Genomic DNA, 26,350 nt, shown 5'->3' with positions numbered 1-26,350 from the left:
TTCATTCGTCCGGTGTTCAGCTCATCCGTCCGGTGTTCAGCTCATCCGTCCAGTGTTCAGTTCATCCGTCCGGTGTTCAATTCATCCGTCCAGTGTTCATCTCATCCGTCCGGTGTTCAACTCATCCGTCTCGTGTTCTTCTGTCCGTTTATCCAGTCCGATGGCGAAGTGACGGAACGTAGACAGTTTGCGGATGAGCCAGATTCCTGAGGCTTGTTGACTGTACGTAGTCTGTCTTACCTGTTGTATCAGGCGAGGTACCAGGTACCAGGGGCTGTGGTCGTATTACTCCTCAGCTGGCCCTCGTCCTCGAAGCCAACAGGTCCTTGTCATGAGTACAAGTGACTCACTCACTCACCGAATTCCCCTTACTCAAGTTATTGTATTGTGTTGAGTGAATGTACTTTCATATCCATGCTGTAGCAGTCATGTGTAAGGCACCGAAACCATCCACAACCTTTCTGTGGTTTACCCCGGACGCTTTACATTCACTGGTTCAGCCTATTGACAGCACGTCAACCCCCCTATGTACTAATCGTTCCAATTCACTATATCCCGTGCATGCCTTTCACTCTCCTGCATGTTCAGCCCCCAATTGCTCAAAATCTTTTTCACTTCTTCCTTCTATCAACCTTTCCTTACTCCTTTCCGTATGTCCAAGCCATTTCAGTACGCACACTAAACCTCTCTCATCCACTCTTTTTATGACCACACCTATCTCTTACCCATTCATTACTTGGTCAAACCACCTCGCATCACATTTAAGTCCTCAACCAGTTCATTTCCATCACACCCACCTTCCTCCCCACAGTCTTATGTATAGCCCATGTTTCGCATCCATATGACAATGTTGGGCCTGTTATACTTTGAAGAATAACCACTTTCACACTCTCACAAAACAATCTCTCTCTCCACACATTCTTCAGTGCTCCCAGAACCTTCGCCCCCTCACCCACCTGACGACTCACTTCCGATTCCATAGTTCCATTCGCTGCCATGTCCACTCCCAGTTATTTAAAACGCTTGACTCTCTCCAGATTTTCTCTCGTCAAACTCACACCCCAACTAATATTACTGTCCCCCCCATCTCTGATAAACCTAGTACATTAAATGTAAAACTCAGTATGATCATAAAGAATGAATGACTTGGGAAAAAAAGAATTACTGTCTTACCGCAACATAAAATCCCTTATCTTTCTCATCACAAACACCACCTGACTGTCTTTCTCCAACGTGTTCCCTCCACAATTCACCATCGCCCCCAGTATAAACCAGCCGTGAATTCTCTATCTTCTCCAGCATAACCCCGCCCCCCAGTAATGAACTCTCCCCTCCAACATGACCCCTTATTAATCCACTATCTTTCCCATCATAGCCACCCTCACTAATCCAATATCATACCCTAATATAGCCACCCTCATTAATCCATTATCTTTCCCAACATAGCCACCCTCACTAATCCACAATCTTACCCTAATATAGCCACCCTCATTAATCCATTATCTTTCCCAACATAGCCACCCTTACTAATCCACTATCTTTCCCCAACATAGCCACCCTCACTAATCCACAATCTTTCTCAACATAGCCACCCTCATTAATCCATTATCTTTCCTAACATAGCCACCCTTATTAATCCACAATCTTTCCCAACATAGCCACCCTCATTAATCCATTATCTTTCCCAACATAGCCACCCTCACTAATCCACAATCTTTCTCAACATAGCCACCCTCATTAATCCATTATCTTTCCCAACATAGCCACCCTCATTAATCCATTATCTTTCCTAACATAGCCACCCTTACTAATCCACTATCTTTCCCCAACATAGCCACCCTCATTAATCCATTATCTTTCCCAACATAGCCACCCTTATTAATCCACTATCTTTTCCTAACATAGCCACCCTCATTAATCCACTATCTTCCCCCAACACAGACCCAGTGTTTATTCAGCATCGTACCCCTTCGTAACTCCCCATTAATCCACCCTAAACCCCATTATCTTAACGCCACGCAGACTCAATATCTTAACCAACATAAACACATTGCTTGGCCGGCCGCTAATTACCCAGCTGACTCTTAATTTCCCAGCAATGATTACCCGGCTAACTCTTAATTTCCCAGCAGTAATTACCCGGCTAACTCTTAATTGTCTGGCAATAATTAGGGCAGTACCGGGTCAGTGGTAAACCTAAGCCACATTACTCTTCTCGACATATGATGCGAGACACACACACACACACACACACACACACACACACACACACACACACACACACACACATATGTATATATATATATATATATATATATATATATATATATATTATATATATATATATATATATATATATATATATATATATATATATATATATATATATATATATATATATATATATATATCCCTGGGGATAGGGGAGAAAGAATACTTCCCACGTATTCCCTGCGTGGCGTAGAAGTCGACTAAAAGGGGAGGGAGTGTGGGGCTGGAAATCCTCCCCTCTCGTTTTTTTTTTAATTTTCCAAAAGAAGGACAGAGAAGGGGGCCAAGTGAGAATATTCCCTCAAAGGCCCAATCCTCTGTTCTTAAAGCTACCTCGCTAATGCGGGAAATGGCGAATAGTTTGAAAGAAAAGAAAAGATATATATATATATATATATATATATATATATATATATATATATATATATATATATATATATATATATATATATATCGAATCACCAGCCAGTCACATGGAAATGCAAAGCTTCTTATCAAAGTAGGAGAAATTTATTGCAGTCTTCGCTCCTCTGAGGCTCGTCTCGGGGGAGGGGAAACCTCCTCGCCCCTCCTCCTCCCTCCTAGGAAATGGAGAGAGAGAGAGAGAGAGAGAGAGAGAGAGAGAGAGAGAGAGAGAGAGAGAGAGAGAGAAATTCACCTCGGCTGACCCCTCACCGTGACCTTTAACTCGTAAACCTGTGAGAGAGTTTCGTCCTTCCTAAGGTCAAAAACGTGTCGTATTAACCAGTGTTCTGTGGATGACCCCGCTGATGATGACATGATAGGTCATTCATCATGCTGGTAATAGTGCACTAATACTACTGCTACTAACACTACTATTACTACTACTTCTACTACTACTGCTACTACTACTACTACTGCTACTACTACTACAAGTGCTACTACTACTACTACTACTACTACTTCTACTACTACTACTACTGCTACTTCTACTGCTACTACTACTACCACTACTACTATTTCTGCTACTACTACTACTTCTACTACTACTACTACTGGTACTACCACTACTACTACTACTACTACTACTACTACTATTACTACTACTACTACTACTACTACTACCACTACTACTACTACTACTACTACCACCTGTTGTCCCATCTATCGCCGACATCCGTCTCCTGTTCAGTTTACACCTGTGGCCCCGTTCCCTCTCCTCCTGGGTTGTTTACCTTCATCCGCTGTACGTACCCCCCGGGGGAGGGAGGGGGCACCTGTGACGTCATTAACCCTGTACCAGCGGTGTTTCGCCTGCACCCGTGCGCGCCCCGTGCATGTCCCCTGGGGTCATCATGCACGCCAGGCCCTCGCGTTGTAGAGCAGCGCGGGCCCGGGCCATAAGCTGACATTCCGGGTTAATCGAAGCCTGGAGTTCCAGGGGGCCCTCCTGGAAGATCTCACGTGTCCTGGCTGCGCCCTGGAAAGCACAGAGCCCTGGACACCCTGGGTTAGCTCTTTTAGTGGGTGGTATGTAAGAGTGTCGCTGTGCATGCTCTCCCTTGAGGTAGATTGTCAAGATCGTAGAAAATGATTGATCTAATTCTAAACTCCCTTTGAGAGAGAGAGAGAGAGAGAGAGAGAGAGAGAGAGAGAGAGAGAGAGAGAGAGAGAGAGAGAGAGAGAGAGTTAACCCCCCCTGTGCTCTGCTAACTTAAACAGTTTGTCACTTTGGCATACATTCCACTAACGTACATTCCAATCTTCCCGCCTTTGTATATATACGTCCTTACCATAGATAAGCAATTAAGTCGGCCCGCTCTACTTTTCCCCCCCAGTCTAATCAAGTTTAGCTCGTACTTTACGCTGCAAGACTCGCCCAGATAAAGTATGTAGCGCGCGCCCCCCCCTCCCTCAAGCCTTGCCCTCACACCACTCACGTGAGCACCCTGGCTGTGTTACTTTACACACACAGACACACACACACTTCTCCCTCATGCCATACACGAGCGTACTAGTCCTGCACATGCAACATACCTTCTTCGTACTGTCAGCCCCAGCTGTGGTGTTTCCTCTATCTCACCATACGTAATCGTCAGCCTTTGCACTTCGAGTGCAGACTGAGCCGAGGCACCAGCAGGTACGCACTCAAGTCAAGGCTGTCCTTGTGTCTTTTTTTTTTGTATGTATGTGAGAGGGTGGAGGGGTTGTGGCGTGGGGGTTGGGTGGCATCACAGGAACAAAGTCCCTCTATCTGTTACACGTAGTTAATTAAGAGAAGGTGAAAAAAAATTTAAGCTTACAGTCCCGGCCACTACCACTTAGGAGATTAAGCTGGGGCGGCTGGTGTTGGTTAGGGGAGGGAGGAGGAGAGTGAGGGTGGGAAAGGAATAAAGGAGGGAGATGGGGAAAGGAGGCGGGGATAAGGTGAAAAGAATGGAAAGGTCAGTAAATACGAGAAGTGGAAGGGTGAATGGAGATAAGGATGCAGGAAAGATGGGGAAGGGTAGAGAGGGAGGAATTTAGGGAATGACTCTTTGCGAGGAGGGAAGGACACGGGAGAGAGCTAAGGGAGTATGGTATGGAGAGAGGGGGAAAAAAAAGGGGTGAAACTTAGTGTATCGATAGAAGAGGCGAAACATAGGATGTTGTTGGAGGACGAAGAGAACGGTGGAGGAAACGAAACTTGGAGTGTTGTTGGGGGAGGGAGAGAGGCGAAACATAGTGATGTTGTTGGAGAAAGAACAGAACGGTGGAGGAAAGGAAACTTCTTGGAGTGTCGTTAGGGGAGGGAGATAGGGGAATGTTGGCGAGAGAGCAAGAAGGAAAGAGGTAGGGTGTTTCCAGACACCTTCTCCTCCCTCCTCCTCCGTCCTGTGATGCTGCGAGAGTAGAGCGGAAGTACTTGATTGAGACTGATGGCGGACACTATCAATCTTTATTCCCGTGTCGGAATGTTTATAGCGGGATATAACCTTAAAAAGAAGAGAGGGAGAGAGAGAGAGAGAGAGAGAGAGAGAGAGAGAGAGAGAGAGAGAGAGAGAGAGAAGAGTTTAGTAGTTTGCGGTAGGGGGTTGTAAGGTAGATGGGTGGTTGAGGCCTCGGAAAGAGGATGTTACGTCAGCTGTCGAGGTGCTTGGCTGGGTGAGGGGGGGGGGGAGTGGGTTGTTAGGGGGGGTCTTCTTCTTCTTCTTCTTCTTCTTCCTCTTCTTCTTCTTCTTCTTCTTCTTCTCCTTCTTCTTCAGCCTGTGGGACGCGGGAGGGAGGGTCGGGTCGGGCTGCGGGAGGAGTCCTTCTTGGCCGGGTTGTCTGGGCCACACTCGGGCATTTGAGTCTCTAAGTCGAGACCTGGGTTCCTCAGAAGGACTGGACGCTCACCGACCAGGGCTACACATCTGTCCCTCCTCTGCTTGTTGTATCCTATCACCAGGAACAAGAGGTGGAGGGTATTGTGCTACGTAGCGAAGCACCACCTGGTGTATCCATCTCTTTTACCCACTCCCTGTCGGGGGCGTTCTCTCTCTCTCTCTCTCTCTCTCTCTCTCTCTCTCTCTCTCTCTCTCTCTCTCTCTCCTCTCTCTACCCACACTGCCTGTGTCCACCGCCCCTCCACTCTCCCCTTTTTCGCCCTAGGAGAGTGTGTGTGTGTGTGTGTGTGTGTGTGTGCGGTGTCACTTGATCTATCGTCGACCCAGGGAGCTAAGATTATTTCATTAAACCCGTAAATCTTTCATCTGGACTTGGTTAACAGGTCCTCAGCCCCGGGACTTACCCGGAAGGCTTTGCACTCGCTAGTCCCTTAATCCTCTTATACGCCACCCACTGTGTGGCCCGCTGAGGCAAATACATTGTTTCCATATTATTTGTGAAGGTTGTTATGTCCCTGTCGGAGCGGGGGAGGGGCTGTGTGTTTTTTAATGTCTGTGCGGCTTTGTTTGTGCGTTTTTTGTCTTCGTGGTATGTGTGGGTGTGTGTGTGGGTGTGTGTGGGTGGGTGGGTAAAGACACGGTACATATATACGAGGTTAAGAGACGGGGGCAACATGAGTGTTGAACTCCTTCCCCGTAACGCATGCATAGTGACCACACAAGACAACGAGGGGCCCCCACGGGTGTGGAAATCTATCCCCGAAATGTACGAAGAGGGAATTAATCATATTCCCTTGTGATAGGGAGAATTCCTTAATGGGTATATATATATATATGAAATATTATTTTTAGCGCTGATCAGCGATGCATGTTCTGACGTAGACTCTGTCAGCCCCGGCCTGTCAACTGCAGTCTGGCTCCTGTCAATATTTTTCCCGTCCTTTTTTTTCCGCAAGAATCGTATTTTGGCCCCCTTTTTTTCTCGTACTATATTTAGGCTGTACGCCCCATCTTATTTCCCGAGCTCTATATGTATTTTGATCGTGTGTGTGTGTGTGTGTGTGTGTGTGTGTGTGTGTGTGTGTGTGTGTGTGTGTGTGTTACGGGTGTCATTTTTCTTTCCTTCAGAATCGTAAAACTGACTTTCAATGTTCCTTACCCGCCTCCTGGATGTCTTCACTCCCACTCCCAGGTTCTTACTGTCTTCCCCAGGCATCGTGGTCTTCGTGTATGACCACCTCCCATTAACGCCAGACTCGTTACTGCAGACCAGACAAAACTCGGACCATCCTCCAACCCAGGAGCCTCACGCGCGACATCTCCTGGCCTTTGACCTGTTCCTCCCTAAGGGCTGTCATACCCCCCCAAGGGTCGAACCGTTGAACCCTCAAGGGTTCTTCCCGTCTTGCTCAAGGGAATTAAAGGGCTTTGAGCAAGGGAAGGGTCCTGGTCCAAGGAGCTGTTGTTTACAGCACCTGACCTAACGATTTGTGATTCAAAAGATCCTACGGTTCCAGGAACCTTGCCTCTGACACCCTCTACCCAGAGAGAGAGAGAGAGAGAGAGAGAGAGAGAGAGAGAGAGAGAGAGAGAGAGAGAGAGAGAGAGAGACCAGGCCCGTGGTGGAGTAGTAGTGTCTCAATGGACGTGTGCTCCACGTCGTTCCACAGAAAACCCCTGAAGCTTTGCTAGCCAAAGGAGGGTCATCTTTACTGACGAGATTAATGATATGTTAAGCGTTGATTATCTGGTCTCGGATATCCAGAGAATGCTGAAGGATTCTGTCCTTTTCATCTCCCCCCCATGTGTAAGGGTGTGGCGTATGGCCTGGTGTGAGGCTCGGTCAACCAAACCCTCCCTCGTCTCTGATAACTGCTAGAAGCACATTTTTTTTATCTTCTTACGTTGGAGGCTCCAGTCATGGACAAGAGTCCACTTCAAGGCCAAGCCTTAATTGGAATATTGAGAGGTTAATGAAAGGGAAAGAGAAGAGACAAGAGGAAGAATTTACGAATTTTGTAGGAAGTGAAAAACCTGTCTGTTAAAGAATGTCAGGTCGTAGTCATTGGGAAAGACATGAGAGGGGTAGAAAACTCCAAATTTTTGAAGTGTAGGGAAAGAAACAGTTATCAAAGCGGCCTACCCTTGAGTTGCCAACGGCCACACAGTAGTCACGTGACGCAGCAGCTTCCTGATTATTGTATGGTCTAGCTAGTGGTGGGGGGCACACGAGCAGCCAGCTCTCGGGAGCAAAAACCTATAGAAGAGGGAAAGTGAACCAATTTCGGGGCAAGCGGGTCAAGTTTCGAAGTTGCTAAGCCTGTAAGACGGACCGCTTTCGACCCAACTGTCAAGTTAAACCATGAATATGTATATGGTTGCCCTGGTGTATAAAACGCATGCGTGAGGGCGAATTCAACTGTATATTTATGTGTGTGTGTGTGTGTGTGTGTGTGTGTGTGTGTGTGTGTGAGAGAGAGAGAGAGAGAGAGAGAGAGAGAGAGAGAGAGAGAGAGAGAGAGAGAGAGAGAGAGAGATGAAAAGCGAGGCAACAGACGACATATTTAACTTTCATGGAAAAGGGAGGTGGAGAGAGAGAGAGAGAGAGAGAGAGAGAGAGAGAGAGAGAGAGAGAGAGAGAGAGAGAGAGAGAGAGGGTGATTGGGTGGGCGTACGGGGGAGGAAGTAGGAGGAGGGAGGAGACTGGGTGGGAGACTGGGTGAGTGTGGGAAGGGGGCAAGTGATGGCGTCACCTAGGATAGGTGTAGAGGAGGGAGGGAAGGGGCGTGTATGGAGGGATAGGAGGGTTAGGGTCAGGCGTAAGGAGGGAGCGAGTCCACGCATGTGATTAGACATGACGGTTGATTGAGCAGGTAAGGCGGCCAGGTGCGAGGAGGGGAGATTACGACCAATATTACGACCTGATACCCCGGTCTATGGGTACCTCACTACATTAAGTGGCTAGATACGCGCGCGTGTGTGTGTGTGTGTGTGTGTGTGTGGTGTGTATGTGTGTGTGTGTGTGTGTGACTAAGAGACTCTTATACACTCGTAATGTCTCTCAGTCTCGCACTTATTGAAAAGATATTAAAGTACTTATTAAGGAAGAGATTTATATATATATATATATATATATATATATATATATATATATATATATATATATATATATATATATATATATATTAAAAATCAGACGATGTGGAAGGCTAAGATTGTTCTGGCGTGTCGTGTGGCAGGAGGAGGGAGGGAGGCAGTATAAGGCTATATATGTCTCCCGTTCTTCACTTCACTTCCAGGAAATGAAAACATTGACATGATTAATGCCACTCGGCCAGATTGTGAATCCCTCGTTTTCTTTGGGTCTTTTATTTTCAAGGGGGAATTTAGTTAACTGTTATCGGCTTGGGTTTTTTTTTTTTGTTGTTGTTTTCTCTCTCTCTCTTTAACATGTCACGTTTTCTTTGTCATATGTTCTTGTTTCCATATTTTTCTCCATGATTTAATTCGCTGATTAATATTCCGGGGATTTTTTTGTTTTGTTTAGATTTTTGTCGTAGAGTTGAATTTTTGTTCACTTTGGTTCATCTGATCCTTTATATATTTTTATCAAAAGTCTTCGGACCTCCTCCTGAACATTTCGTTAATTTTTGCTATATAATGTTCTTTCATAAAGGGGTTCAAAAAGTCAACATATAATATATTTATAAATATTTATATATATATATAAATTATTATGATATATATATATATTTATATATATATTTATATATATATAATTACTTTTTTTAATCCTCATTTACATATGTATTTGTACCACCAAAAGGAATTATTAAACCCTGTAATAATCGCCCTCACATTGTGTAACACCCCTGCGAGAATTCATTAACATATTTATCCAAATCGCAAATGACCATGTTCCCTTCGGACAGAATCAGTTTTTGCCCAACCAGCGCCATACTACAGTTCATTATTATATATATATATATATATATATATATATTATATATATATATATGTATATATATATATATATATATACTTTTTAATCTCATTTACATATGTTTGTACGAGGTATTAAGCTGTATAATCGCTCACGTGTAACAGCTGCGATTCATTAACATATTTATCATCGCAAATGCATGTTCTCGGACAGAACTTCCCTACCAGCGCTAGACGTACAGTTCATTATATATATATATATATATTATATATATAATATATTTATATATATATTCTTTTTTTATTATACTTCATCGCCGTCTCCCGCGTTAGGGAGGTAGCGCAAGGAAGCAGACGAAAGAATGGCGTAACCCACCCACATACACATGCATATGCATAAACGCCCACACACGCACATATACATACCTATACATTTCCACGTATACATACATATATATATACAGACATATACATATATACACATGTCCATATTCCTACTTGCTACCTGTGTGTGTGTGTGTGTGTGTGTGTGTGTGTGTGTGTGTAAGACCATTTAGACATCATTGTATTTTATAAAGAAAATTATACTTTTGGTGAAAGAAATTTTATATATAGATCTGTTTAGAAAGAAAACATAACTTTTTTTTGCGAAAGATTCTTCGTAAATCGGTGTAGCTGGAATAGAAAAGAGTACTTTTTCCATAGGGAAAATACTTTATACTTTTACTGGAATGAAAATATTATTTTTTTGTGAAAGTGTTTTCTTAAATGGATGGACGGGATAGTAGTGCACGGTGAGATGTTACTAATGGACTGTAGCGAGGATAGTCACAGGACTACCTTAAGAATCCTATCTGTCTATCTGTCCCACACTAGCCGTAGGACGTGGAATGGGATGGGGGGCGCCAGTCTGTCCCACACCAGCCGTGGGACGTGGAATGGGATGGGGGGGGACGCCAGTCTGTCTGTCCCACACCAACCGTAGGACGTGGAATGGGATGGGGGAGGAGGCCATCTGTCCCACACCAGGCCGCGGGACGTGGGATGGGATGGGCCCGGCTAAGCGCCAGGCTTGGCTGGAATATTCAGGGGGGATTTTTTTTGAGCGCCCAGTATCTGGGGTGAAAATACTTTGACATTAAACACAAAACGAAAATGGGGGGGGGGGGGACGGGGGTATAAATCCCATTGCTTATTTACAAAGGCATTTTATTTTATTTTTTCCTAGTTAGTGTGAAGATTTCTATGCACGATATATATATATATATATATATATATATATATATATATATATATATATATATATATATATATATATATACAAATTTAATTCTCCGTCATGATTTATGTCTTCATTTTTTTTGTGTGGGATGATTATGCTCCTAGTGGGGGTAAAAATGTGCTATATGCTAGGTAATAGAGTCTTCTACTGAACTCATACCTATCGCAATATTGTTTCTGTAGTATTTTAACCTCTAATGTACCAACTGACGCTTATCTTTATCTTCACACAGATCAATGGCCACACCAGCTTCTGTACGGTGAGTATCGCTTCCCTTCAGCGTATATATGATAGGGGGGGGATCAAGTTTCTAACCCCCTTGAGCGCGATGGTACGACCTCTAGGAAAGGGGGAGTTCGAACCATTGTGCTCATGTGGTTGACTTGATAGAAGAGGCAGAGAAGAGAGCGGCTTTTAAAAGACATCCATTGCTGCCATGTGAGGAGAGAGAGAGAGAGAGAGAGAGAGAGAGAGAGAGAGAGAGAGAGAGAGAGAGAGAGAGAGAGAGTATGACTATCTGTGTTCACCTCTGAGAGTTGGCATGAGTTTGCATGAGAATGACAGACAACAGGAGGCCTGGTTAGCCCACGACTAGGCTGTCTGGTAAAAAAAAAAAGAAGAAAAAAGAAATGGAATTTAACTGGACCAGAAAATGTAATTCGGCTCAGCAGTTTTTTTTTTAAGCTCTCACATTAACCTTCTACTGTCCCCGTTAACGCTGTCGCTTATACCGGCGGTCGGCCGTGTCATCTGCTCTCAGTGCAATTGGTTATTACTGTTTAGTAGAGGTTAGGAGTGAAGCTGTGGAGGGTCACTGGCATAATGCTTGCTGTAGTAGGCATGGTAATGGTGGTTGTAGTGGGTGTAGTTAGCGATCGAGTAGCTGGAACAATACAGAGAGTGATATTGGTAGTACTTGTAGTTTAATGTTGGTTGGGATTGTAACCTAATGGTGGTAGAAGTAGTTGTGTTCATGGTGGTAGTTTGGTAGTATATGAGCAGATGAACGCCTTGCCATCAGGGATCAAATACATCTCTGGTTATACCAGAAGGTATATATATATATATATATATAAATCCTTAATATATACCAAAAATTTTCACCTGATTAAAAGAGAATCAAAATACCACATGATAACAATACGTTGATAACAAAGCATTGTGATGAATGTAAGGTTCCAATCATCTCACCTTGTTTGCTCGTGCTTTTGATCTTGGTCAAATATTGTGTGTACAGAACACGGGTATAAATTTCATATTTTTTTTTTTTTTGCCCCCTCCGTTGCCCTTGTGGGGGTGTTCGGTCATTAATAGCTGGGACCCACGAGATGAACTTTGGTGTTTAGACTCATCTGGACTAATAGGATACATTGTCTTCTTTCTGTGGGATATAACGTTAGTGTGTGTGTGTGTGTGTGTGTGTGTGTGTGTGTGTGTGTGTGTGTGTGTGTGTGTGTGTAAGTACATACATATACATATATATATTCGTGTGCCTCCATTTACGTGTATGTATAATGTGTTCATCAGTGTGTATACGTGCCTGAGTGTGTGTGTGTGTGTGTGTGTGTGTGTGTGTGTGTGTGTGTGTGTGTGTGTATGTGTGTGTGTGTGTGTGTATCTATATGTATATAAGTACGAATTCAAATGTATGCATATATATATAAAAGTCATTATGTGTATATTGATATAAACTATATACATTACCAATGTGAAGTACGCGTTGATGTAGGAGTGGTAGGGGGGTGCCACCAGGCCTGACTAATAGTGGGGTCTTCTCTCGCCACAGCTGTCCGTGTCCGTGGATGGTCTCTACTCCAAGAAGGGGACCACAGCCGGTCCCTTCTCCCAGCTCAGTTCCTCTCGGCTTCACCTGGGCGGCGCCGACGTCCCAGCCCTCCTCCCCGGCGCTGAGACCAGGTCGAACTTCATCGGGTGCATGAGAAAGGTGAGTCGCGAGTCGTCGTTGTCGTCACATCACTGGTGAGTCACGAGTCGTCGTTGTCGTCACATCACTGGTGAGTCACGAGTCGTCGTTGTCGTCACATCACTGGTGAGTGAGTCGCGAGTCGTCGTTGTCGTCACATCACTGGTGAGTGAGTCACGAGTCGTCGTTGTCGTCACATCACTGGTGAGTGAGTCGCGAGTCCTCGCCACTACCCCACTGGTGACTCGCGACTCCTCGCCACTACCCCACTGGTGACTCGCGAGTCCTCGCCACCACCCCACTGGTGACTCGCGAGTCCTCGCCACCACCCCACTGATGACTCGCGAGTCCTCGCCACTACCCCACTGGTGACTCGCGACTCCTCGCCACTACCTCACTGGTGACTCGCGAGTCCTCGCCACCACCCCACTGGTGACTCACGACTCCTCGCCACTACCTCACTGGTGAGACTTTTTGGAACATAAACAAATCTAGTCTTTATGACAAATATTTTCCTCCTCATTGAGTGATATATTTAGCATCTGACGTGAGGCAATAATTTTTTTTCTCATATATATTGCAACTAATACTGAGTAGGTCGCCTCATGATGACACTAAAAGGTCGCCAGTAGGTTTGGAGTTTCTTCAGTTCTGTTCTGTTCTTGTGTAATTATAATACTCGCTTTACTCTCTCTCATATTTTTTTCTGGGGGGCTATTATTTATTTGGTTATTTTTGTTATCTTTAGCTTTATATTGATAGTCCCTTTAACGTAAAGGACCGTGAGTATTAGTGCTACGTGGATCATGTTATATGTCCTGTAGGAGGAACACCCCCACCCCCTCGTAGGGACGCTCCCACAACCCCAAGACCTGGTAGGAACCCTCTCACAACCCCAGGACCTGGTAGGAACCCTCCCACAACCCCAAGACCTGATAGGAACCCTCCCACAACCCCAGGACCTGGTAGGAACCCTCCCACAACCCCAGGACCTGGTAGGAACCCTACCACAACCCCAGGACCTGGTAGGAACCCTCCCACAACCCCAGGACCTGGTAGGAACCCTACCACAACCCCAGGACCTGGTAGAAACCCTACCACAACCCCAGGACCTGTTAGGGGCCCTCACACAACCCCAGGACCTGGTAGGAACCCTCCCACAACCCCAGGACCTGGTAGGAACCCTACCACAACCCCAAGACCTGGTAGGAACCTTCCCACAACCCCAGGACCTGGTAGGAACCTTCCCACAACCCCAGGACCTGGTAGGAACTCGCCCGTCTATCTTTGGCCACGTCTTCTGAAGCTGAGCCTTGGTTCGTCTGAACCCACCACCCTGGACCCACTTCATTGCACCCACCACACTGAACCCACCACCATGAACCCATCATTCTGAACCCAACATCCTGAACCCACCATCCTGAACCCATCACCATGAACCCACCACCTTGAACCCCTCAGGCTGAACCCATCAACCTGAACCCACCACCCTGAACCCACCACCATGAGCCCACTCCCACACCCTTCTAAGGCTCGTGGTGTATTTGCAACCTCCTGATCCTCCCTCCCCACCCTGCCCTCCTCTCCATCCATCCATCCATACTCTTCCCTTAGTCCTCTCACAGCAGAAGGAGGAGGAGGCATTACGAGGGAGGGAGAGAAGTGAGGAAGAGAGAGAGAGAGAGATAGATAGAGAGATAGATAGATAGATAGATAGATAGATAGATAGATAGAGAGAGAGAGAGAGAGAGAGAGAGAGAGAGAGAGAGAGAGAGAGGCTCTATGAAAGCGGAATGGGGGTGTTTGATGTCGGTTTTCCTTGTATTCTGACGTAGTACGTGGGGATGACTGTCTCATGCAGAGGGCCGAGTGTGCATGGGGAAGGGGCCTCTCCCATGTACCACTTCACAGTTAACAAGTCAAGCCAAGCTTCCCCTCCTCCTCTCTCCTCCCTCACCACCACCCGGTGTGGGGGTATTCCCGCCCCGGCTCCATGTCCGTGGATCCCCAGCTCATCTGACATCACACAAACTTTGAATGGATGATTCTCTGCGAGATCCTGCATAAGCTGTAACTCCTATACCACATCCATTACTGTATATATATATATATATATATATATATATATATATATATATATATATATATATATATATATATATATATATATATTTCTTTTTCTTTCAAACTATTCGCCATTTCCCGCGTTAGCGAGGTAGCGTTAAGAACAGAGAACTGGGCCTTTAAGGGAATATCCTCACCTGGCCCCCTTCTCTGTTCCTTCTTTTGGAAAATTAGATATATACGTATATATATATATATATATATATATATATATATATATATATATATATATATATATATATATATATATATATATATATATGGCGTCCTAGCTACGTCCAGGGTCGTACTCTCGTGCTCAAGGGTCGTACCTTATAGCACTGAAAGGGGTTAACCCGACAGATCCTCCACACGGACGACCGTAAGACGAAATTCACCATGATTTACGTAGGAAATTCGCCTTGATGTATTCACGTTTATTCCGGGTCACCGTATGTGCAGTATCTTCGTACGGGTTTTGTGTTCGATGGATGTGTTTGTTATACAAGAAGAAGCTGGATTTAGTTATGGGACGTGTTTGTTTTTTTTGTTTTTTTTTTGGTTTATCGAAGGGTCATTTATGAGATATGGGGCCAGGTCGTAACTGACCCAAGCTCACTATAAACTGACTTTATTTCAAGGTCGATTTCACACACGTTTCGTTTCCCCATGAGAAGGGAGCGCATCCCATTTGCCTAGTGCCACATTGACGGGACCCGTATGATAACGGTATAAAAAACGCATATATATATATATATATATATATATATATATATATATATATATATATATATATATATATATATCCCCCTCGTTCTCGTAAAGACGTGGCATAAACATGGGGGGGAATTTGAAATCTGTTTCCCTTTAAGGTTTTCTCATATATGTGTTACCTTTACCCCCCTACCTACCCATCCTCTCCTCCCTTCCTCCCTTAACCCCCTTCCTCTTTACCCCCCTTCCCCATACCTGCCCACCGGCCATCTCCCGTGGGATATCCATAATATATCCCACCCACTGTCCCTCCCTTCCTCCCTTCCTCCCTGGACAGGAAAAATATCCCCGGCCTGAAATAGATGACTACCACCTTACGGCGCGTCACACCGGGAATATTGGATGTGTGTTTCTTTGTACCGATGTTGGCCTATTTCTCATTCCCCTGTGGCTTTGGCCTCTTGTCTCCCGTTTTCCTTCCCTTCCTCAACCTGCCCCTCCCTCCCTCTGTGTCTGTCTGTTTCTGTGTCTCCGTCGTTACTGGCGGGTTTCCTCGTTGTCATCCTCTTCGCTATGCCCTGTCCTCGGCCCCTCTTCTTCCTCTCATACTTGTCCTCCTCATTATCCCCTTTTCCTTCTTTTCTCTTTCGTTCTTCATATTCTTTGCTCTCTCTAGGCTCTTCCCTCCTTCCTCCTATCTCCTTGGCACTCCTCTCCTCCTCCTCCTCCTCTTCCTTCCTCATGGGCAGTCCTTCCCTCCTTCTCCTCATGGGCACTCCTCTCCTCCTCCTCCTCCTTCCTCATGGCCACCCCTCTCCTCCTCCTCCTCCTCTTCCTCCTCCTCTTCTTTCTCCTTCTCCTTCTCCTTTCTCCTGGGCATTCCCCTCCTCCTCCTCCTCCTTCTCCTTCGTCATGGGCACGCCTCTCCTCCTCCTCCTCCTTCCTCATTGGCACTCCTTATGGGCACTCTTCTCTTCTTTAATCCTCATAGACACTCCTCTCCTCCTCCTAGCTCCTCTCCCTCCCTCCCTCCTGCAGGAGGAGGAGGAGCAACTATACAATACTTCTCCAACAAAACGTCGTTCTTTATGCACAAGTTCCACCTGGCCTCCCCATCTCGGACCATTTTTCTGGTCAAGCGACTGAAGGAATTCTCCACTATGAAGCCAGTTGGCCTCAAGCACTTCCCCAAGCAGACTTTCTGAGAAGAATTTGCTTCCCACCGTTCCTTCAGAGCCTCGCGATACCTCCATTTCCACATTATTAGTTTACAGTCTTGACTGGAGGTTTACATAGTGAGATTAACCCTTTTTTTTTTTTTAGAATGACGTGTGGCTTATCATTCTCTCTCTCTCTCTCTCTCTCTCTCTCTCTCTCTCTCTCTCTCTCTCTCTCTCTCTCTCTCTCTCTCTCTCTCTTGCGTCTATCATTTCCAGCCATAACATACAAGTTTTATTACCGGGACTCTAATGAGCGTGCCAATTGATTGGTGTAATTTCGTAAGCTACTGATTGGACACTGTGTTTTCAAAGTTCCTAACCTCTGCGTTTCTAAGCGTGTCTCAAAGCTAATGTTTCAAAGTTGTTTCTAAGCGTGTTTCAAAGCTAAGTTTCTGACTTAAGCGTTTCTAATCATGTTTCAAAGTTGCTTCTAACCTCTGCGTTTCTGAGCGTGTTTCAAAGCTAAGTTTCTGACTAATGCGTTTCTAAGCGTGTTTCAAAGTTGCTTCTAAGCGCGTTTCAAAGCTAAGTTTCTAGCCTCTGCGTCTCTAAGCGCGTTTCTCAAAGCTAAGTGTCTAGACCTCAGAGAGTTTCCCCACTGAGCCACACTCGGTTCGTCTCCAGTCCTGGCGGGGGGGGGGGGGGATTCGTCCGGCGCTGGCCGACCAGAGGCGAACGAACGAACGGACGGACGAACGAACGGACGGACGAACGAACGAACGGCCGGGATTTGTTTGCCGATTTCACAAAGGGTCTCGAGCGAAAAACCCGCGCGTTAATCAGAGAGGGAGAGAAAAAAAACCCAGTTTGTATTATATCGCGAACACAAAACAACAACGGAGCCACACTCCTCTGTGTCTGTTGGGCAGGCAAAACGATCGATTCTAGATCTGCGATGCACACACGACACGCTTAAAGGGTCGTCCAGCGTCGTATCCTCGTGAGGATTGAGCTCTTTGGGCCCTTGTGTACGACGGTACGACCATTGGGCACAGCGGGACGACCCATGGGTACGACCATTGGGCACGGCAGTGGTAAGACCCCCATTGTTACGACCATTGGGCACTGAAGACGAGACATGGGTACGACCATTGGGCACGGCGATACGACCCATAGGTACGACCATTGGGCATAGCCAGTGGTAAGACCCCCATTGTTACGACCATTGGGCACGGAAGACGACCCATGGGTACGACCATTGGGCACGGAGGACGACCCATGGGTACGACCATTGGGCACGGCAGTGGTAAAGACCCATTGGTACGACGACTGGGCACGGCGGCGGTACGACCTATATAGACCAGGGCGGTATGACCACCCATGGGTACGACCATTGGGCCAGGCGGGCGGTATGACCACCCATGGGTACGACCATTGGGCCAGGCGGGCGGTAACGACGACCTCTGCTTAGGTGTGATGGCCTGGTCGTGTATGTATGGTGAGGTGGAGGGGCGCGGACGCCAGGCCATGTCATATCTAAGGCTCGTGCGCGCGCTCCGGAGGTTCAGCCTCTGTTGAGGTCGAGTGTGGACACTGACCTCGAGGCAACCTGAGGAAGGGGAAGGAGGAGGAGGAGGAGGAAGGAGAGGGGGTAAATCCCTGTTCCCTCCCACCCACACCCACCCACTCACACACACACACCTCCCATCCTTCCCTATTCGCCCCCTCACCCTCACCCTCACCCTCTCCCTCCTCCTCCTCCTCCTCCTCCTCCTCCTCCTCCTCCTTCTGGAGGACCACCGATAATATATGGTACACGTACTGAGGTAAATAACGTAAATTGGAAAAATAGAAAAGAAATTTTAATTAGATATTCATTTTGAAATTTTCAGCTGCGCCGCGTTCAAAAAGAAATAGAACTCGGTAACATTTTTTTCTTTGATATTTTATATATATATATTTTTTTTCCAGTCTGATGATGTATTTTATTATATATGGACAGATTTGAATAATAAAAAGAATTGAATAGCGATCGTTTTAACCAATTTACTTCGGTATAGTTTCTATAAATATTCCTTGTTTATATCCTCACCTTCTCTCTCTCTCTCTCTCTCTCTCTCTCTCTCTCTCTCTCTCTCTCTCTCTCTCTCTCTTTCTCGTGCTGATTTTTTATTCTGTTTCGTTCCCCTTCCACCTTTTTTTTCTGTTTCGTTCCCTTTCCACCTTTTTTTTCTGTTTCGTTCCCTTTCCACCTTTTTTTTCTGTTTCGTTCCGTTTCCACCTTTTTTTTTTCTGTTTCGTTCCCTTTCCACCTTTTTTTTCTGTTTCCTTCCCTTTCCACCTTTTTTTTCTGTTTTGTTCCCTTTCCACCTTTTTTTTCTGTTTCGTTCCCTTTCCACCTTTTTTTTCTGTTTCGTTCCCTTTCCACCTTTTTTTTTTCTGTTTCCTTCCCTTTCCACCTTTTTTTCCTGTTTCGTTCCCTTTCGACCTTTTTTTTTCTGTTTCGTTCCCTTTCCACCTTTTTTTCTCTTTCGTTCCCTTTCCACCTTTTTTTTCTGTTTCGTTCCCTTTCCACCTTTTTTTTCTGTTTCGTTCCCTTTCCACCTTTTTTTTTTCTGTTTCGTTCCCTTTCCACCTTTTTTTTTCTGTTTCGTTCCCTTTCCACCTTTTCCTCCTTCATCTGGTTGATACGTCAGCGGAAGCGAAGGCACATCAAATCCCAGGTATAAGATCTCACCTTTAAAAGGTCTTACTCCTACAGATCTTACGGTAATTAAGAGAAATGTGTCATCAATACATGGATGTTGAAAAGACTCTAGTTCACATTTTGATGAGAAGACATTTGGACTCTTCTTTCCCAAGTGCTGTACGCACGCAGGCGCGGCGTGTAGATAGATGTGCCACATAGAAAATGGAGTGAGAGGGCTGATTAGAGAACGTGATATGAGGTATTAAGCCTCCGTGGTGCAGAGGTTAATGTTGCCATCTGCAAGAAGAAAGGGAACGGGTTCGAATTTCCTTTAGGATTGGTCGATGAATGGGTACTTGGGGTATACGATATATATATATATATATATATATATATATATATATATATATATATATATATATATATATATATGATATTGGTATATAGACAAACTTAAGAGACTGGGCAACACCAGTGTAAGTCTCTTTCCTTCCCACACACACACACACACACACACACACACACACACACACACACACACACACACACACACACACAGGTGGTATACGCCTATATTGATCTGAGAGGTGTGGCTCTGCGTATGACGTGCACCAACAGTTGCTGGCGTCAGTGTAAAGAGGAAGAGAGAAAGGAGAGAGAGAGAGAGAGAGAGAGAGAGAGAGAGAGAGAGAGAGAGAGAGAGAGAGAGAGAGAGAGAGAGAGCCTCTACCTCGCGGGACCTCGTCTCTTGAACTTTCTCTATCACACGACATTTTATATTTTCTGTACACTGTCCACGTTCGCAGTTTTCATCACAAGGTTCAATATTTTTAGTGTCATATTTTTTTTTTGGGGGGGTGGTGAAAATCTTTGGATTTTCTTTTCTTTCTCTCTCCTTGCGTCTTGCGAAGAAGTGTTCCACGTCTGCGTCGTACATTGTTGTTTAGAGGGAAGGAAAGTTGTGTGATCAGACCACACCTCTAACTCATCTCTCGTCCATGGTGGACAGACTTGAGACCTCTAAGCCTTTCCCAGTAACTCAACTTGTCCTAAATTCCGCCACTGTGTTTCTTGCACTTCCTTTGGACCTTCTCTATCAGCTCTTTATGCTTCTTTAGCCAAGGCGACCAAGCTTGAGTGGCATATTGTAGTTTTGGCCTTATGCAGGACGTGAACAGCTTGCTGGACACTTCCTTGTCCATGTGCTGAGATGCTGTCCTCATATATGCCAGCAGACAGTCTGTCATCTTCACTATCCTCCTCGTCTGTGACTCTGGCCACAGGTCAGGGACGGTGTATGACAAAGACGTATTGACAAGGGAAGGACACTCGCGATTGCGTTAGTAGAAAGTGTGAAAAAAAGATAGTCCAAAAAGGCTATTGAGTACTCAAATTCCAGTGCTTGGAAGTATATGATGATTGTAATGGCGTGGTTATAACTGTGGTGGGGATTTGCAAGGCTGTAAACCCTGATGGCTCTGTTATATGGTAAAGGGAAATACGTTCGGGGGAAAACTGACAAGAGTAGTGGAGATAAGGTACTGTGAGTGGCACTACATATAAGGGTACGTGAGGTGAGGTGAAGTGAGGAGGATAGGGTTCGTGAGGTCCGGGTACGAAAGATGAGAGTACGTTAGGTGAGGTGGGGTGAGGAGGATTGGGTTTGCGAAGTTAGGGTACGAAAGATGAGGGTACGTGAGGTGAGGATACGTGAGGTGAGGTGAAGTGAGGAGGATAGGGTTCATGAGGTTAGGGTACGAAAGATGAGGGTACATGAGGCGAGGTGAAGTGAGGAGGATAGGGTTCATGAGGTTAGGGTACGAAAGATGAGGGTACGTGAGGTGAGGTGAAGTGAGGAGGATAGGGTTTGTGAAGTTAGGGTACGAAAGATGAGGGTACGTGAGGTGAGGATACGTGAGGTGAGGTGAAGTGAGGAGGATAGGGTTCATGAGGTTAGGGTACGAAAGATGAGGGTACGTGAGGTGAGGTGAAGTGAGGAGGATAGGGTTCGTGAGGTTAGGGTACGAAAGATGAGGGCACGTGAGATAAGGGTACGTGAGGTGAGGTGAGGTGAGGAGGATAGTGTTCGTGAGGTTAGGGTACGAAAGATGAGGGTACATGAGGCAACGGTGCGTAGATAGCATAAGCAAATTAGTTCGTCCCCCGAACTCAAGTCTGCAAAATTTGACTGGTCTTCAATGTTGTACACAACCCTGCAGTATGTATGCTACAGGTCGCATGTATTAATCAACGTGTGTATGTATACACCATCAGTAGTATGAATCAGAATCTAAAATGCGCCAGTCTTTTTTTTTTTCCTTCGTTTAATTCAGTGTCATCTTATGCAAATTACCTCTATATGGAAATGTTGATGATGATGATGATGATGAGATTATTCATGGAGAATATCTAATGTGATCAGAAATTCCGCTGGGCTGGCAAGTCATATATAATCAGGCGTTGTACCTCGGGAGTAACTCTCGCTTGACGAGGTTCGAACCCTCCCTCACCCACCCGCAAGGTGCTCCCCGTGTATTCTTAGGATGCTGACAATATTCAGGACACACACCCCACCCACACACACCACACCACACCTCCTCCTCCTCCTCTTATCTTAAGAGCACTTCGTGTCTTCAGGGCTACCCCCTCCTCCCCTTATCTTTACGAAGGCTGCCTTGAATCCATCAGTGTGGCTCCTTTCCCTCCCCTCCTCTCTCCTCTCCTCTCTCCTCTCCTTTCAGCCATGCCCGTAGGCTACGTTATTTGAGAATGGGAGTCCCTGAGACGTGTCGCGTTTCGAACGCTCATTAGGCTCTGTAAGGGGCGGCTTCCTCATCTGTGAACAGCATAGGGTTTAAAGATAATTCAGTTTGTTCAATAACTTAAGCCAGGTGGTTTATCATGTTAAACCTCTTATAAATTTGAGTCACCTACCAGACCATTTGAAACACTTACCAAACCAGCTGTTAGACTGATTGAATCTGTTATCAAATCTTTTTAAAACAATCTCGAAATCGTTTAAAGCAGTTTCGAAATCTTTAGAAACAGTTTCGAAATCATTTGAGAGTGTTGCCAACCCGTTTGAAACAGCCTTCAAGGCACTAGTATCTTACACCTAGTGGTTTGAGACAGTTCCGAAACTTGTTCGAAACAGTACCTTATACCAACCAGTTTGAGCCGGCTCCGAGACTTGTTTGAAAGCGTACCTTACATCAAGCAGTTTGAGACGATTCCGAAACTTTGAAACAGCATATCTTACACCAAGCAATTTGAGACAGTTCCGAAACTTGCTTGAAACAGCGTACCTTACACCAAGCAGTTTGAAACAGCGTACCTTACACCAAACAGTTTGCGACAGTTCCGAACTTTGTTTGATACAGCGTACCTTACACCAAGCAGTTTGAGACAGTTCCGAAACTTGTGTGAAACAGCTTTCAAACCTAGTGAGGGAGTTCCCGCACGAGTTGGGTAACCATTCCTTTTACCAACAGTCGAGGCTACGGCGAGCCATATTCTATACCATGTGTCTCATTGTCTTCACGTCAAGCTTGCCATTCAGCAGCGGCGCTCGCCTTTTCTTCCTCCCTCAGAGGCGTGAGGGAAGCTGACTGCGAGAAGAATGAAGAAATGAGGAGTGTTGTCCGTAAAATATATGTAGCAGATATTGGGAGTGCGCATTGGATACTTCTTTCTTTTTATCCCCTCCCTTGTTCCTCTCTCTCTCTCTCTCTCTCTCTCTCTCTCTCTCTCTCTCTCGTTCCCCAACCTACCCCACTTTTCATTATATATATATATTTCATATTGCTTGTCTTCCTTCGTCCTTTGTTTCCCCTTACTGTATTCGTATTTTCGAATCCATCTTTTTTTTTCCCCCCGTGACTGAATATGTCATCTCCACTTTATGTTTTCCCTTCCAGTTCCAGCGTTCATTCTCTTCTCTGTCTCTCCCTTTTATCATCATCATCATCATCCCCTCTCATCATCATCATCATCATCCTCATCATCATCTCCTCGTTCTCCACTTTGACTGCTCTTGGTCCCTAGGGGCGTCAGCGTCGGTCCAGCGCCACCCTAAGACGCCAGACATACACACACACAGATGGCTTGTTATGGTCATGCCTCCGACTTGGGTATACACTAAGTCATATGAATGTCAATAAGACGAGGGTGGGAGGTTCACTCATCATCTGCGACCATGAGCATCCAAGAACGGTCAGTGATATGTCGTAGCTTCGTCTCTTCGATGTATATCAACTGATTGTTATATTTCTCTCTTGTGTCTCCCTTGATGATGTGATTATTACACGAAAGTGCACTTGGGAACTTTTCGTGTTTCATTTTCCCAGTGGACTCATAGGAATATCTTAATCACACGCAAAATTGTGATCCTTTCCTATATATATATATATATATATATATATATATATATATATATATATATATATACAGAGGAGGTCGAGAATCCTTTTATTCGGAGAGCCGGACGGGAGGAGGATATTACACGCGCTGATACCGAGTAACTGTCTGGGAGATGCAGACGGGGATATAGACCAAGAGATTTTTCCCTCCGAGAGAGAGAGAGAGAGAGAGAGAGAGAGAGAGAGAGAGAGAGAGAGAGAGAGAGAGAGTTGCGCAGGCCGTCTGCCTTCGCCAGACGCACACACACACACACACACACACACACACACTCACATGCTCTCGTCCTTTTGGTCAGCTGATCTTCGTCTCGTCCGGGAAGACGCGAGGCGACCGTCTCACAATGTACCTCCCCTCCTTCTCTTCTTCTCCCTCCTCCTCCTCCTCCTTCTCCTCTTCTTCTTCTCCCTCCTCCTCTCCTCCTTCTCCTCTTCTTCTTCTCCCTCCTCCTCCTCCTTCTTCTTTTTCTTCTTCTGATCTTATTTTTCTTTACTTGTTTGGCATGTTTTTCTTGATTTTTTTTTCCTTTCTCATCCAATGTTCTCTCTCTAGATTTCCCTGTGTCTCTTTTCGCTATAGTGTTCCGCAACTTTTTGTATCCTGTTGTATTTCATCCCTCCTTTCTCACATGCTGTTGTTCCACTGTTTTTATCTTGTTTCTGTTGCTTTTCTGTTTTGCTCTTGATGTTTGTGTGGCTTTGCCTTCCTGTTGGTGCCTTTCTTTCCTACCGTTGCTATGGCTTTGTCTTCCTGTTAGTGCCTCTCTTTCCTACCGTTGCTGTGGTTTTGTCTTCCTGTTAGTGCCTCTCTTTCCTACCGTTGCCGTGGTTTTGTCTTCCTGTTGGTGCCTCTCTTTCCTACCGTTGCTATGGCTTTGTCTTCCTGTTGGTGCCTCTCTTTCCTACCGTTGCTGTGGTTTTCTTTTGATGGAGTGTCTTTCTTATGAGTACTGTGTCTATGTTGCTTTGAGTGTTCCTTTCACTTGCTGTGTCTGTCCCTCTGTATCTTGCTGTTTTTCTCCTGTCGTCTGCTGTCTCCCTCCTGTCCAATACTGTCTTTCTCCTTTTGGTTTGATCTTTCTATCGCCAGTTTCCTATCTTTCTCCTGCTGGTGATGCACTTCTCCTGCTGGTGCTGCTCATCTCTCCTGCTGGGGCTGCTCATCTCCTGCTGGTGCTGTACTTCTCCTGCTGGTGCTGCCCATCTCCTGCTGGTGCTGCCCATCTCCTGCTGGTGCTGCCCATCTCCTGCTGGTGCTGCACATCTGCTGGTGCTGCCCATCTCCTGCTGGTGCTGAACATCTCCTGCTGGTGCTGCCCATCTCCTGCCGGTGCTGCACATCTCCTGCTGGTGCTGCCCATCTCCTGCTGGTGCTGCACATCTCCTGCTGGTGCTGCCCATCTCCTGCTGGTGCTGCCCATCTCCTGCTGGTGCTGCCCATCTGCTGGTGCTGTACTTCTCCTGCTGGTGATGCCCATCTCCTGCTGGTGCTGCCCATCTCCTGCTGGTGCTGCACATCTCCTGCTGGTGCTGCCCATCTCCTGCTGGTGCTGTACTTCTCCTGCTGGTGCTGCACATCTCCTGCTGGTGCTGCCCATCTCCTGCTGGTGCTGCACATCTCCTGCTGGTGCTGCCCATCTCCTGCTGGTGCTGTACTTCTCCTGCTGGTGCTGTACTTCTCCTGCTGGTGCTGTACTTCTCCTGCTGGTGCTGCACATCTCCTGCTGGTGCTGCATATCTCCTGCTGTTGCTGCACATCTCCTGCTGTTGATGTGTCTTGCTGCTGGTAGCTGCTGCTGCTCTTTCTGCCTGGGTCCGGGATGCTGGCAATAATCTCGTGTACCACTCTGAACTTCCTCTTTAATTCACGTCTCTGGTGAGCTTGTTGCCGGCACACCTACCACCCGCCCACGCCCAGCGCTCGTCCTTGCCACGCCCACGGCAGGGGGGAACGTCCTCGCCACGCCCACGCCAGAGGGGGATGAGTCGCCCTCCCCCACGCCCACGGTAGGGGGACGTCCTCGCCACGCCCATGGTAGGGGGACGTCCTCACCACGCCCATACTAGGGGGTTGAGCCTGCCACACCCACAGTCCTCGCCACACCCACACGCCCTCGAGTCGTGCATGCCACGCCCATCGGCCGATATCTCTCCCTGTGGCCCCTGCACCGTAGACCCATCGGCTGGACATCCTCGTGTTAATGGCCCCATAAACCCTCATGGGGACCCTAGTCATCGCTGGGATGACCTCGCCTGACCTATGGATTAACTAAAAATCCGCAGCGAATGCGAAACAGTTTTAGTTTTCACGGGTGACTGTCCTGGCTGGCTATCTGGGGGGAGGGGGCTGCAGTGTTGGACCCGCCAGGGGAGGAGCAGCAGCAGGAGGACGAGGAGGAGGAGGCCCGGGTCCTCGGCTTGCGTCAGCGGTGTGTAGCACAGTAAAAAGAAGAAAAAAAGAGTCCCTGATGACGATAGGAATCTATATACGTGAGAGATGGTCGTGGCTAAAGCCATCACT

The 26,350-nt window shown here is 46.3% G+C and overlaps 1 protein-coding gene across 5 annotated transcripts in view; it reads left to right on the top strand.

Annotated features, from left to right (window-relative positions):
- Nrx-1 (Neurexin 1) overlaps positions 1–26,350 on the top strand; it is a 363,755-nt gene that overhangs the window by 286,322 nt on the left and 51,083 nt on the right. For all 5 annotated transcript variants that reach the window (XM_071662517.1, XM_071662514.1, XM_071662515.1 and 2 more), the window contains exons 5-6: positions 11,057–11,083; positions 12,611–12,769. In XM_071662517.1, the coding sequence (XP_071518618.1) occupies positions 11,057–11,083; positions 12,611–12,769 (186 nt within the window). The remainder of the gene's footprint in view (positions 1–11,056; positions 11,084–12,610; positions 12,770–26,350) is intronic.

Source organism: Panulirus ornatus, chromosome 6 (assembly GCF_036320965.1).
Source record: "Panulirus ornatus isolate Po-2019 chromosome 6, ASM3632096v1, whole genome shotgun sequence".
In the NCBI taxonomy this organism is placed as follows: Eukaryota; Metazoa; Arthropoda; class Malacostraca; order Decapoda; family Palinuridae; genus Panulirus; species Panulirus ornatus.
Note: the sequence above shows the minus strand (reverse complement) of the source record. Positions and strands in the feature narration are given on the sequence as shown.